Raw genomic sequence first — 12,200 nt, 5'->3', positions numbered from 1 at the left:
CCTCCTCTCCTCTGCCCTCTCCTCCTCTCCTCCTCTCCTCTGCCCTCCCTTCCTCTCCTCATCTCCTCCTCTCCTCTGCCCTCCCTTCTGCAAGAGTGCCAAGAAGAATCTGTCATTCCAAGGAGAAAAGCGCACAACCACAAAGGCAGTTGTTGACATTATTAATGTTATCCAACCCCAGATCGAACAGGTTCTATATTTACACCCTCATCTGCTGTGGTCAGAGTCACTATTTCACCTTCTGAATTTAATTGACCCATTATTCTCTATAACATATATCTTGCATCTATGTCAAGCAAGCTAGCCAGCTAGAATAGACTGCGTTGTGGTTTTGGACATCACTGCATCACGTTCTCAAGGTGCTCTGGTCAAGGCAGTGTGCTGCACATCGAGTTCTGTAACCCGCGAACGCGCGCTGTCTGAACGAGGCCTCGGCTTCCATCCCCGACTCTGTGGCTCCAACGTACGTCAGAGATGACGCGTTCACCACTTCAATCGCTGCCCACCTCCCTTGTTCTCTGTAAAGCGCATTGTGTTGCCTCTGGGTATGAAATGCGCTAGACAAATAAAGCTTTGATTGATTGATTGATTTGATTGATTGATTGAATTGCAGCCTTTGCGATTTGCTAAGCGCACCGTTTCAAATCGCGATTTGAAATCGATTCATTTTCAGTCCCAATCCTGCCCTTAATTTTCCAGAGGGAAGCAAAAAACACCCATTTGAGCTAATATAGGAGAACTGTAAACATTCTTCCCAGACCTCTCTCAACGAGACAATCAAGCAAGCTCCTGGAAAACGTTTCATTCTATTAGCTATGAACATTTTACAGTACGCATGGAATAAATACTTCATTATAAGAAACATGACACTATCAATAGAGCCATGACTACCAGGTAACCCCACTCCTGTTACCGTGACTACTACGTAACCCAGGTTCGAGCACACCTTCTATTGTAGCCTTTAACCTTTCCAATGAGATCAAGTTGGTCCAGCTTTAGGGAGTCCTGCAGTCTGTTCCACCTCTGGGGTGCATGAATACTAAAGGCAGACTTTCCTGCGTTGGTGTTACACCGAGGTACGTTCAGCCTTAAAGGAGTAGTAAAGGCAAAATGCAGGTTTAGCCCTGTTTTAAGGTTACTTATGATCATATACAATGGTTCAGATCAAAACGTTGACAAAACTAGCACTTTTGAGAAAGTCTGATAATTGCTCTACCACTGTTTTGGTCACAATGGATGTGGGTGGGCACCGTGAAAAATCTTTCAAAATCATGTTAAGCTCTCGATTTCAAAGACAAGAAGCTCATTGAGGGGGTAATTGGTGTCCGTTGGTGTTCTGACATCAAATTCGCCCGCAAAGTATGAATCCTGTAGGGTTTTATTGATCATTTTATGAAATCCATTGACTTGTATTGACGCGACCGTTGTAGATGTGTAGATCAATCCGCAGAGGGGATTCAGGAAGCGGAACTACTTACGGTAGCTATTGTTATTGTTTATGTTGCTAGGCTACCTAGTTTGCGGAAGTTTATACACGTATGGTCTGCGACTAAATAGTTCTATGCTAAATATTTAAAAAAGCCTTTCCAGATGAGCTAGAATCTTACTTTATGGCGAATTATATGTCAGAACGCCAACTAACACCTTGGTGAGTTTCTTGTCTTGAGTTTAACATGTTTTTTGAATGATTTTTCACGGTGCCCACCCACATCCATTGTATGACCAAAACGGTGGTAGAGCAATTATCAGACTCTCAAAAGTGCTAGTTTTGATCTGAACCATTGTATATGATCATAAGTAACCTTAAAACAGGGCTAAACATGCATTTTGCCTTGACTACTCCTTTAACATGAGATTATGACCTAGTGTGGTGTTCCATGTCTCTAAAACACTAACGTCAGGACAAGTATAATGCTAGCTTGCCAGACGGTGCTTTAAAAATAAATGAAAGAGAATGTTGTTCTCTTCGAGTGGCGAGGGCCAGTCCTCCAGCTTCACTAGACAGAACACAGTGACGGGTGAGAAACCCATCACCACTGATAAATGATTCACTGATAAACATATCAATCATGCAGAGCGCTGTGATACACTGCGGCAAGAGGTTTTAGGGAACTGGGCGAGGCAGGCATACGAAACAGTCTGTAAAGCGCATTGTGTTGCCTCTGGGTATGAAATGCGTTATACAAATAAAGCTTTGATTGATTGATTGATTGATTGATTGATTGATTGATTGATTGATTGATTGATTGATTGAGTAGGGCAGTGTGCCCCCCCCCCCTCCCCAGTTTGTTGTATTGAGGAAGTGCTAACCCTAACCCTCCCAGATCTAACCCTAACCCCCCCAGATCTAACCCTAACCCCCCCAGATCTAACCCCCCCAGATCTAACCCCCCCAGATCTAACCCTGACCCCCCCAGATCTAACCCTAACCCTCCCAGATCTAACCCCCCCAGATCTAACCCCCCCAGATCTAACCCCCCCAGATCTAACCCCCCCAGATCTAACCCTAACCCCCCCAGATCTAACCCTAACCCCCCCAGATCTAACCCTCCCAGATCTAACCCTAACCCCCCCAGATCTAACCCTAACCCTCCCAGATCTAACCCTCCTAGATCTAACCCTAACCCTCCCAGATCTAACCCTCCTAGATCTAACCCTCCCAGATCTAACCCTAACCCTCCCAGATCTAACCCTAACCCCCCCAGATCTAACCCTAACCCCCCCAGATCTAACCCTGACCCCCCCAGATCTAACCCTAACCCCCCCAGATCTAACCCTAACCCTCCCAGATCTAACCCTAACCCTCCCAGATCTAACCCTAACCCCCCCAGATCTAACCCCCCCAGATCTAACCCTAACCCTCCCAGATCTAACCCTAACCCCCCCAGATCTAACCCTAACCCCCCCAGATCTAACCCTACCCCCCCTTCCCCCCCAGGTCTGTCCATGCAGGCGATGCCCGGCGCGCTGGGGCCCCTCACCCTGTCGGGCTCCTCGGTGGCGGGACGGATGGCCATCCATGGCATGGCGCCCCCTGCTGTCCACGCTGTGCTGCTGGTGTCCAACCTCAACCCTGAGGTGAGGCTCAACCCTGTAGACAGAGGAGCCATGAGGCTCAACCCTAGAGAGTCATGAGGTTCAACCCTAGCCCTGTAGACAGAGGAGCCATGAGGCTCAACCCTAGAGAGTCATGAGGCTCAACCCTAGCCCTATAGAGTCATGAGGTTCAACCCTAGCCCTATAGAGTCATGAGGTTCAACCCTAGCCCTGTAGAGTCATGAGGCTCCACCCTAGCCCTATAGAGTCATGAGGTTCAACCCTAGCCCTATAGAGTCATGAGGTTCAACCCTAGCCCTGTAGAGTCATGAGGCTCCACCCTAGCCCTATAGAGCCATGAGGTTCAACCCTAGCCCTGTAGACTAGAGTCAGGGGTGTGGTCAGGACCAGGGCTGTGCTACCCAGTCTTACATCACATTACAGCCATTTAGCTGATGCGTTTATCCAAAGCGACTTAGAGTAATTGAAAAGCCAAATGTTCTACTACTTGCCAGAACTCGCAAGTGCAGCTTCGGAGTCACGGGGCAGCCAGTCGCCCCGACGTAGCAGAGCGTAGGAGAGCGTAGCAGAGCGTAGAAGAGCGTAGCAGAGCAGAGTAGAGCGTAGAAGAGCATAGCAGAGCATAGCGGAGCGTAACAGAGCGTAGCAGTCATAACTGACCTCTCGTAGCAGAGCGTAGCAGTCATAACTGACCTCTCGTAGCAGAGCGTAGCAGTCATAACTGACCTCTCGTAGCAGAGCAGAGCAGTCATAACTGACCTCTCGTACCAGAGCGTAGCAGTCATAACTGACCTCTCGTACCAGAGCGTAGCAGTCATAACTGACCTCTCGTAGCAGAGCAGAGCAGTCATAACTGACCTCTCGTAGCAGAGCAGAGCAGTCATAACTGACCTCTCGTAGCAGAGCAGAGCAGTCATAACTGACCTCTCGTAGCAGAGTAGCAGTCATAACTGACCTCTCGTCTCTCCCACAGATTATCTCACCACACGGCCTCTTCATCCTTTTCGGTAAGGATACTTACCTCTCCTCCCTCCTCCTCTCCTCCTCTCCTCTCTCCTCCTCTCCTCTCCTCCCTCCTCCTCTCTCCTCTCCTCCCTTCTCTCCTCTCCTCCCTCCTCCTCTCTCCTCTCCTCCCTCCTCCTCTCTCCTCTCTGCCCTCCTCTCCTCTCTCCTCCTCTCCTCTCCTCCCTCCTCCTCTCTCCTCTCCTCCCTCCTCCTCTCTCCTCTCTGCCCTCCTCTCCTCTCTCCTACTTTCTCCTCCTCTCTCCTCTTCTGCTCTTCTTCTCCCGCCTCCTCCTCTCTCCTCTCCTCCCTTCTCTCGTCTCCTCTCCTCCCTCCTCCTTGCTCCTCTCCTCTCCAACCTCCTCACCTCAACTCCTTTTCTCTCCTCTTTCTTATCTTCTCTCCTCACTTCTCTCCCGGACCATGACCAGTGTGTGTGTGTGTGTGTGTGTGTGTGTGTGTGTGTGTGTAGGGGTGTACGGTGACGTCCATAGGGTCAAGATTCTCTTCAACAAGAAGGAGAACGCCTTAATCCAGATGGCTGATGCTACCCAGGCCCAGCTGGGTGAGAATCACTCCAACCCTCCCGTCACATGACCAACCTGACCCCACCCCCTCTTGTCACATGACCAACCCAACTCCCACCCCTCCGGTCACATGACCAACCCAACCCTAGAGTTTAAGTCAAGAGTTGATAGATTAAACATGGTGTGTTGTGGTAAATCGGAGCTGTGCTTGATTTTCCATGGCAACGGGGATGCTGGCAGACTTTGCTCCATGTTTATATGCTATGTATATTGTTTAATATCATTTTACTGTATTGATATAGTCTTAGTGTCAGGAAATACTCAGAGCCAACAACTACTGTAGCTAGGTAAAGTCGGGCAATACATAATTTAACTAGGCTAGCGCTATGAATCATAATCACAGCCTGGCGCATGTTTTGAAGTTCCTTGTTCCTCTCATTCCTTGATACGACCTTCACGAGAATTACTGCCCTGTCTTGAGTCCTGCTTCTGCTACTACGGAAGCTAAGTCACAGTTTAGAGAAGCTTGGTTTAGCTAAATTAGGCTAGGCTAACGTTATGATAGGGGTTGATCAAGCTAAGTTCAGGAGTTGAGGTAATGTTAGTAGCTAGCGTATCTGAGGAGACTAAGTAGCCATTTTGTCAGCACTTTGAGATCGTCTCTCAATGAAAAGTGCTTTAGAAATATAACAAATTATGATTATGATTACTATTATTATTATTATTATTATTATTATTATTAAATGCAATTATTATTATATTACATTACATTACAGTCATTTAGCTGACGCTTTTATCCAAAGCGACTAACAATAATTGCATTTATCGTAGGAAAAGTCAGTGTACTACTACTCACCAGAACTCACAAGTGCATCTTCTCTCTAAAACAAGTGACTAAGAGCATAATCTAGTGCTGAAGGCAAAGTGCAAGAATAGCAATCTAAAGTACAGTGCAATATAATATAATACAATAAGTGCTTAGGATAAAAGCTAAATGACTGCAATGTAATGTAATAATGTCTCTTGTGTGGACAGCTATGAGCCACCTGAACGGCCAGCGGCTCCACGGCAAGGTGATCCGAGTGACCATCTCCAAGCACCAGACGGTGCAGCTGCCCCGGGAGGGGCAGGAGGACCAGGGCCTCACCAAGGACTTCAGCGGCAGCCCGCTCCACCGCTTCAAGAAGCCCGGCTCCAAGAACTTCCAGAACATCTTCCCGCCCTCCGCTACTCTGCATCTCTCCAACATCCCGTCAGTCCCGCTCCCCTGCGTACTATATACTACCCCTGCATACTACATACTACCCCTGCATACTATATACTACCCCTGCATACTATATACTACCCTTACATACTACATACTACCCCTGCATACTATATACTACCCCTGCATACTATATACTACCCTTACATACTACATACTACCCCTGTATACTATATACTACCCCTGTATACTATATACTACCCCTACATACTACATACTACCCCTGCATACTATATACTACCCCTGCATACTACATACTACCCCTGCATACTATACACTACCCTTACATACTACATACTACCCCTGCATACTATATACTACCCCTGCATACTACATACTACCCCTGTATACTATATACTACCCCTGCATACTACATACTACCCCTGCTAGTACATACCCCTACATACTACATGCTAACCATGCATACAGGCTCATCCCATCCAAGTGTAAGAAGGAGACTATGTATACTAACCCCCCCCATAGGTTAAACTACCCCATGTATACTACACACGACCGCGTCATACTAGTATACTAGTACGTACTGGTGAGCAGCGTGCGGCGAGGTGTGTGTGTAACCCTGTGTGTCCGTCTGCAGGCCTTCTATCAATGATGACATCCTCAAAGACCTGTTCGCCGGAACTGGATACACAGTCAAGGCCTTCAAGTTCTTCCAGTACGTTCACTTTCCTCTTTACTCCCCATGGTAGAGTATAGTAGAGTATAGTAGAGTATAGTCCAGGTCAGGGTGCAGAGCAGCTGATTGGCCACCAGAGGGCGCCTGAGACATCTGGTTGGTTGAGCCACACCCCAGTAGTATGTGGTATGAGGCAGGCAGCCTAGTGAATCCTATCACTCGTTACTCTACTACACACTACTTAGCCGTATTACTACTAGTTACTCTACTACACACTACTGAGCCTTATCACTACTAGTTACTCTACTACACACTAGTTAGCCTTATCACTACTAGTTACTCTACTACACACTACTAAGCCTTATCACTACTAGTTACTCTACTACACACTAGTTAGCCTTATCACTACTAGTTACTCTACTACACACTACTTAGCCTTATCACTACAAGTTACTCTACTACACACTAGTTAGCCTTATCACTACAAGCTACTCTACTACACACTACTTAGCCTTATCACTACTAGTTACTCTACTACACACTACTGAGCCTTATCACTACTAGTTACTCTACTACACACTACTTAGCCTTATAACTACTAGTCACTCTTATACACACTAGTTAGCCTTATCACTACTAGTTACACTAGTTAGCCTTATAACTACTAGTTACTCTTATACACACTAGTTAGCCTTATCATTACTAATTACACTAGTTAGCCTTAGCAGTACTACTTACTCTTATACACACTAGTTAGCCTTATAACTACTAGTTACTCTTATACACACTAGTTAGCCTTATCATTACTAATTACACTAGTTAGCCTTAGCAGTACTAGATACTCTTATACACACTAGTTAGCCGTATTACTACTAGTTAACCCTTTCACTGCTAGTTACCATATCACTACTAGTAAGCCTTATTCATACCAGTTAACCCTTTCACCTCTAGTCAGGTTATGTAATTACTATCCGCTGTGTCATTCATCCCTTTTCTCACAACAGTCTAAGATGTCACGAAGTCAGATGTGAAATATGAGGACATGACTTATTCCTTCCTGTGTGGCTGCATTTCACCCGACCTCACAGGTTTAACCGGTTCTAATTGGTTCCTTCTAGGCGACACTCTTTAAAACCGTCACATGTTTGCGTGTGTATTTGTTTGTGCATGTTAAATGGATGTTCATAATCACATTTATATATGATGATGGTAAATGTGTATGCCAATGTGTTTCTGATCAGAATCAGAATCTGTTTTATTGGCTAGGTAGTTTTTACTCGTTCTAGGAATATGTTCTGGTCAGTTGGCGAGGCAGACACCTTCTCGTGGTCAGTAGCTGCGATTAACCACCGCAAGCGAAGCAAAGTCTGCCGACTGAGGGACTCTACCCAGCCTGGTGTTCAGTAGGGCTGGGTATCGATTCGAATTTCAAGAATCGATTCCGATTCACAAGGTTCAGAATCGATTATCACTTCCCCCTGGGGGGGGAGTGAAACATCGACACCCAAACGAAGAAGAAGGCGCATTAGACTGATGCATAAACAACGATAGACAGGGCGCAAGGACTAGAACGGACATTACATTACAGTCATTTAGCTAACGCTTTTATCCAAAGCGACTTACAATAGTTGCATTTAACGTAGGAAAAGCCAGTACAATACAGGTCAGTGCAAAATATATAGTAAAGCAAAGGGCATGATAATGTGTGTGTGTGTGTTTTTGTGTGTGTGTGTGTGTGTGTGTGTGTGCATCAGGAAAGACAGGAAGATGGCCTTAATCCAGCTGGGATCCGTGGAGGAGGCCATCCAGGCTCTGATCGACCTCCACAACCACGACCTGGGGGAGAACCACCACCTCCGCGTCTCCTTCTCCAAATCCACCATCTGACCCCCGCCTGCCCCTCCCCCCCCACTCTAGGCTCCGCCCCCTCCCCCGCTCCCAGCCCCGCCCCCTCAGCTAACCCTGACTCTGCCCTGGCCCCCTTGTAAAGTGCCACCTCACCACGAACACACACACTCACCAACGCACACACACAGATCCACACACACATTCACTAACGCACACACACAGACCCACACACACATACACAGACCCCCCCACACACACACACACACACACACACACACAGACCCACACACATTCACCAACGCACATACACAAACCCACACACACATACACCAACACACATGCAGATCCACACACACATTTATCAATGCACATACACAGATCCACACACACATTCACAAACACACACACAGATCCACACACACATTCACAAACACACACACAGATCCACACACACATTCACAAACACACACACAGATCCACACACACATACACAAACACACACACAGATCCACACACACACATACACAAACGCACATATCCATATCCGTAATCGCACTAACACCGATCCACACACACATACACAAACGCACATACACAGATCCACACATACACAAACGCACACACACAGATCCACACGTACACAAACGCACGTACACAGATCTACACATACACAAACGCACATTCACAGATCCACACATACACAAACGCACATACACAGATCCACACGCACACAAACGCACATACACAGATCCACACGCACACAAACGCATATACACAGATCCACACGTACACAAACGCATATACACAGATCCACACGTACACAAACGCATATACACAGATCCACACGTACACAAACGCATATACACAGATCCACACGTACACAAACGCATATACACAGATCCACACGTACACAAACGCACATACACAGATCCACACGTACACAAACACACACACAGATCCACACACACATACACAAACGCACATACACAGATCCACACACACACAAACGCACATACACAATTCCCCAATACCTCATTCCGGCCCCTAGCCCCCCCGGTCCCACCCCCCTACTAAGGGTCTGTTTTGGGGAACCAGACACTTTCAATCTGTCGTGTGATAGACTACTATGCGTTCAGACAGAGACTGACCTGTGATGGGGGCGGGGCCGGAGGGAGGAACTTATCACCCCTGCAGGGGGGGGGAGGGGCTACCTATCTGTCTGACCCCCCCCCCGACACACACCCCCGGCCTCGGCCTACCGTCAGAACCCCCAAAGGAGTCCGCTTTGAGATTCCGTGTTGTTTCAGCGTCACAGACAAAGACTGTTTTAGCTGCGTTGCCTTGTTTAAAAACAATGGGGCGCCACGCCTCCCCCCGCCCTCAGCCCCGAGGCCGAGCCACGTCTGCCCCGCCCCCCTCCCCCCCGTGGGAGGCGCCGGAGGCAGCGGCCTTTCGCGGGCATCGACGAGAACAGGAAGCACGTAGCGACATTCCTGACCAATGGGATCCCTCCCTTGTAGCTTCAGGACGCAAGCGATCGGACCAAGGACGGAGCCCCTCCCTCTGCCACTGCCACCACGCTGACACAGTGTCCGACAGGGTTGACCTAACCGACCCTAACAGAGGGAGTTAGCAGCACGGGGGACCCGCAGCACCTTGAGGACGTGCCGTCCCCAAGGGTCACCCGCACTGACCGCGCCCCTGATCTCAACGGAAGACCTGAATCATAAATGTGAAGGTGACTTTTAGTTAGCTAGTTTCTAGCCTACCACTTCTACCATTCTAGGAGCGTACCCCTGACTCCGCCCCCCTGCCCTAGTCTACACCCGGCCCCTATCTAGCGCCGTTCAGGCCAGACCAGGGCGGCAGGGTCGTGATTGGCCGGACAGCCGTGCAGGAGGAGCGCTATGAGTAGACATGTGAATGTGACAAGTTGTCCCGAAGTGGTCCCGCCCCTCTCCTCTCTCCTCTCCACTTCCTCAGTCCTGGTCTCACCATTAGTCTTACCGTTCTCTGGGGACGTTTCCATGGGGACCAGTCACGGGACCAGCCCTTACATGTTACCACGGGGACCAATTGTCTCCCGGGTCGGGGGAGGGGCTAGTCTGCCTTTCGCCTCGCCACTCTGCCCATTTGTCATCCATCTTGGATCAGATTAAAAACAATCCGCCTGTTTTAATCGCCGTGTCACGTGGCGGCGAGACTGAAGGCGTGATCACATGGTGTGTGTAAAGACCGACCTAGACCAATCAGAACCCTCGCTCTAGTCCAGGCACGCTTGCTACGCTGCCTTGGTTACACTGTCTCAGTCTAGCCTTAACATTCCAAGGGCAAGAGTGGATTGAGTAGCATTGCATTGTGGGGAATGATTAACTGTGTGTGTGTGTGTGTGTGTGTGTGTGTGTCAGCTGACCTCAGCCCAGAGTACAACAAAACTGTTTAATTTTCACAAACGCAAGGAAAAGGATGATGTCACTGTTGAGCTTATCTATAAGGGGAACGAGAGCAAGTTTGGAAGTGTCTTCCTGTGCCAAGCGCTCACGGACGCGAGGGAGAGAGGAGAGAGCCCTGTGTACCGTGAAATAATGTGAAACTATGAAAAACCTTTCAAGAAAACAGCCTATTCCACTGTCTACAGGATCCTAACTCTCACCCCTGACCCTCCCAGATACGATGCCACATCTCGATACCTCGCAAACACGACACAGCGGCTGTGTTCGGAATCGCTCCCTATTCACTGTATAGTGCACTATACAGGGCGTCAGCCATTTTGTTTGTAGTGTCCGAATTCTCCACGGAATTTTCGTTCCCTATATAGTCCACTGTTTATTACCCACAATTCACCTTGATTTGCAGGGAACAGCGCATGTACCCTACATTTTCTCCGTTCCCTAGGTAGTTCACTACATGGTGAACCCTATGTAGGGAATAGGGAGTGAGGGAACGAGGGAGCGATTCAGAACACAGCTAGTGTCCCATCTCGTGAGCACTATGATCTCTGTTATTCACAGTCCCACCAAGACAGACTACTGCAGACAGACTAACACCTAGGAAGACTACTGCAAACAGACTAACACCTAGAAACCCACTGCAGACAGACTAACACCTAGACAGACTACTGCACACAGACTAACACCTAGATAGACTACTGCACACAGACCAACACCTAGAAAGACTACTGCAGACCGACCAACACCTAGAAACCCACAGCAGACAGTCAACAGATTACCACAGAAAGTAATCCTCGAATATAAACCTAGTATTCAAAAGCACAAGATTACATTTCCCCGAGTTGCTTCTGTTCCCCTACTGCAAAACAGTGGCAACCCCTTCTAAAAAATAAAAATAAAATTATCGTTTTGAAGTTTACAGTCTTAACTAAAGCAGAACTATTCAGGTCTATATCTTTAGGATTGTCAAGATTTTGTGAGAAAAAAAGTTATTTTGGTAATTTGTTCTTTTTTATGGCAGATAAGAAGCCCTATGGGGAACCTCGCTGGGGTTTTGTACCACTATAACCACACCATATATCATATTTACTGTGTAATTACTTCATTTCTTATTACGTGCCTTATTCTGTGTTCATAATCAGCTAGGTTTTAGACGGCCTGTCTTAGGGGCTAGGTACCCTAGCCCTACTTTTATGTACTTTCTAGCGGGGATTGGTGAGAGGGTTGATTTGTTTTTCGGTTTTCCTGTAGAGAAATTTAGACGTGTTTTTATGTGGGGCTCTGCATTATGGTCTTTTGAAATGTATAAGTTAATGTCTGGTGCTTTGAGTGCACTTGAAAAATGAATGGTCAACTCTAGAACTAAAATGTGTGTTGAGGGTCTCTCCATAACTGTGTGTGTGTGTGTGTGTGCGTGC

At 47.6% G+C, this 12,200-nt stretch overlaps 1 protein-coding gene across 1 annotated transcript in view; it reads left to right on the top strand.

Moving 5' to 3' along the window:
• Positions 1-8,431, top strand: part of ptbp3 (polypyrimidine tract binding protein 3) — a 28,171-nt gene extending 19,740 nt beyond the window's left edge. The window contains exons 9-14 of the mRNA XM_084460096.1: positions 2,939-3,078; positions 4,031-4,064; positions 4,532-4,624; positions 5,622-5,838; positions 6,446-6,523; positions 8,239-8,431. Of these exons, the coding sequence (XP_084316222.1) occupies positions 2,939-3,078; positions 4,031-4,064; positions 4,532-4,624; positions 5,622-5,838; positions 6,446-6,523; positions 8,239-8,371 (695 nt within the window). The 3' untranslated portion in view covers positions 8,372-8,431. The remainder of the gene's footprint in view (positions 1-2,938; positions 3,079-4,030; positions 4,065-4,531; positions 4,625-5,621; positions 5,839-6,445; positions 6,524-8,238) is intronic.
• Positions 8,432-12,200: the final 3,769 nt, after the last annotated feature.

Source organism: Borostomias antarcticus (genome assembly GCF_949987555.1).
Source record: "Borostomias antarcticus genome assembly, chromosome: 30".
In the NCBI taxonomy this organism is placed as follows: Eukaryota; Metazoa; Chordata; class Actinopteri; order Stomiiformes; family Stomiidae; genus Borostomias; species Borostomias antarcticus.
This window is presented reverse-complemented; position numbering and strand designations above follow the sequence as displayed.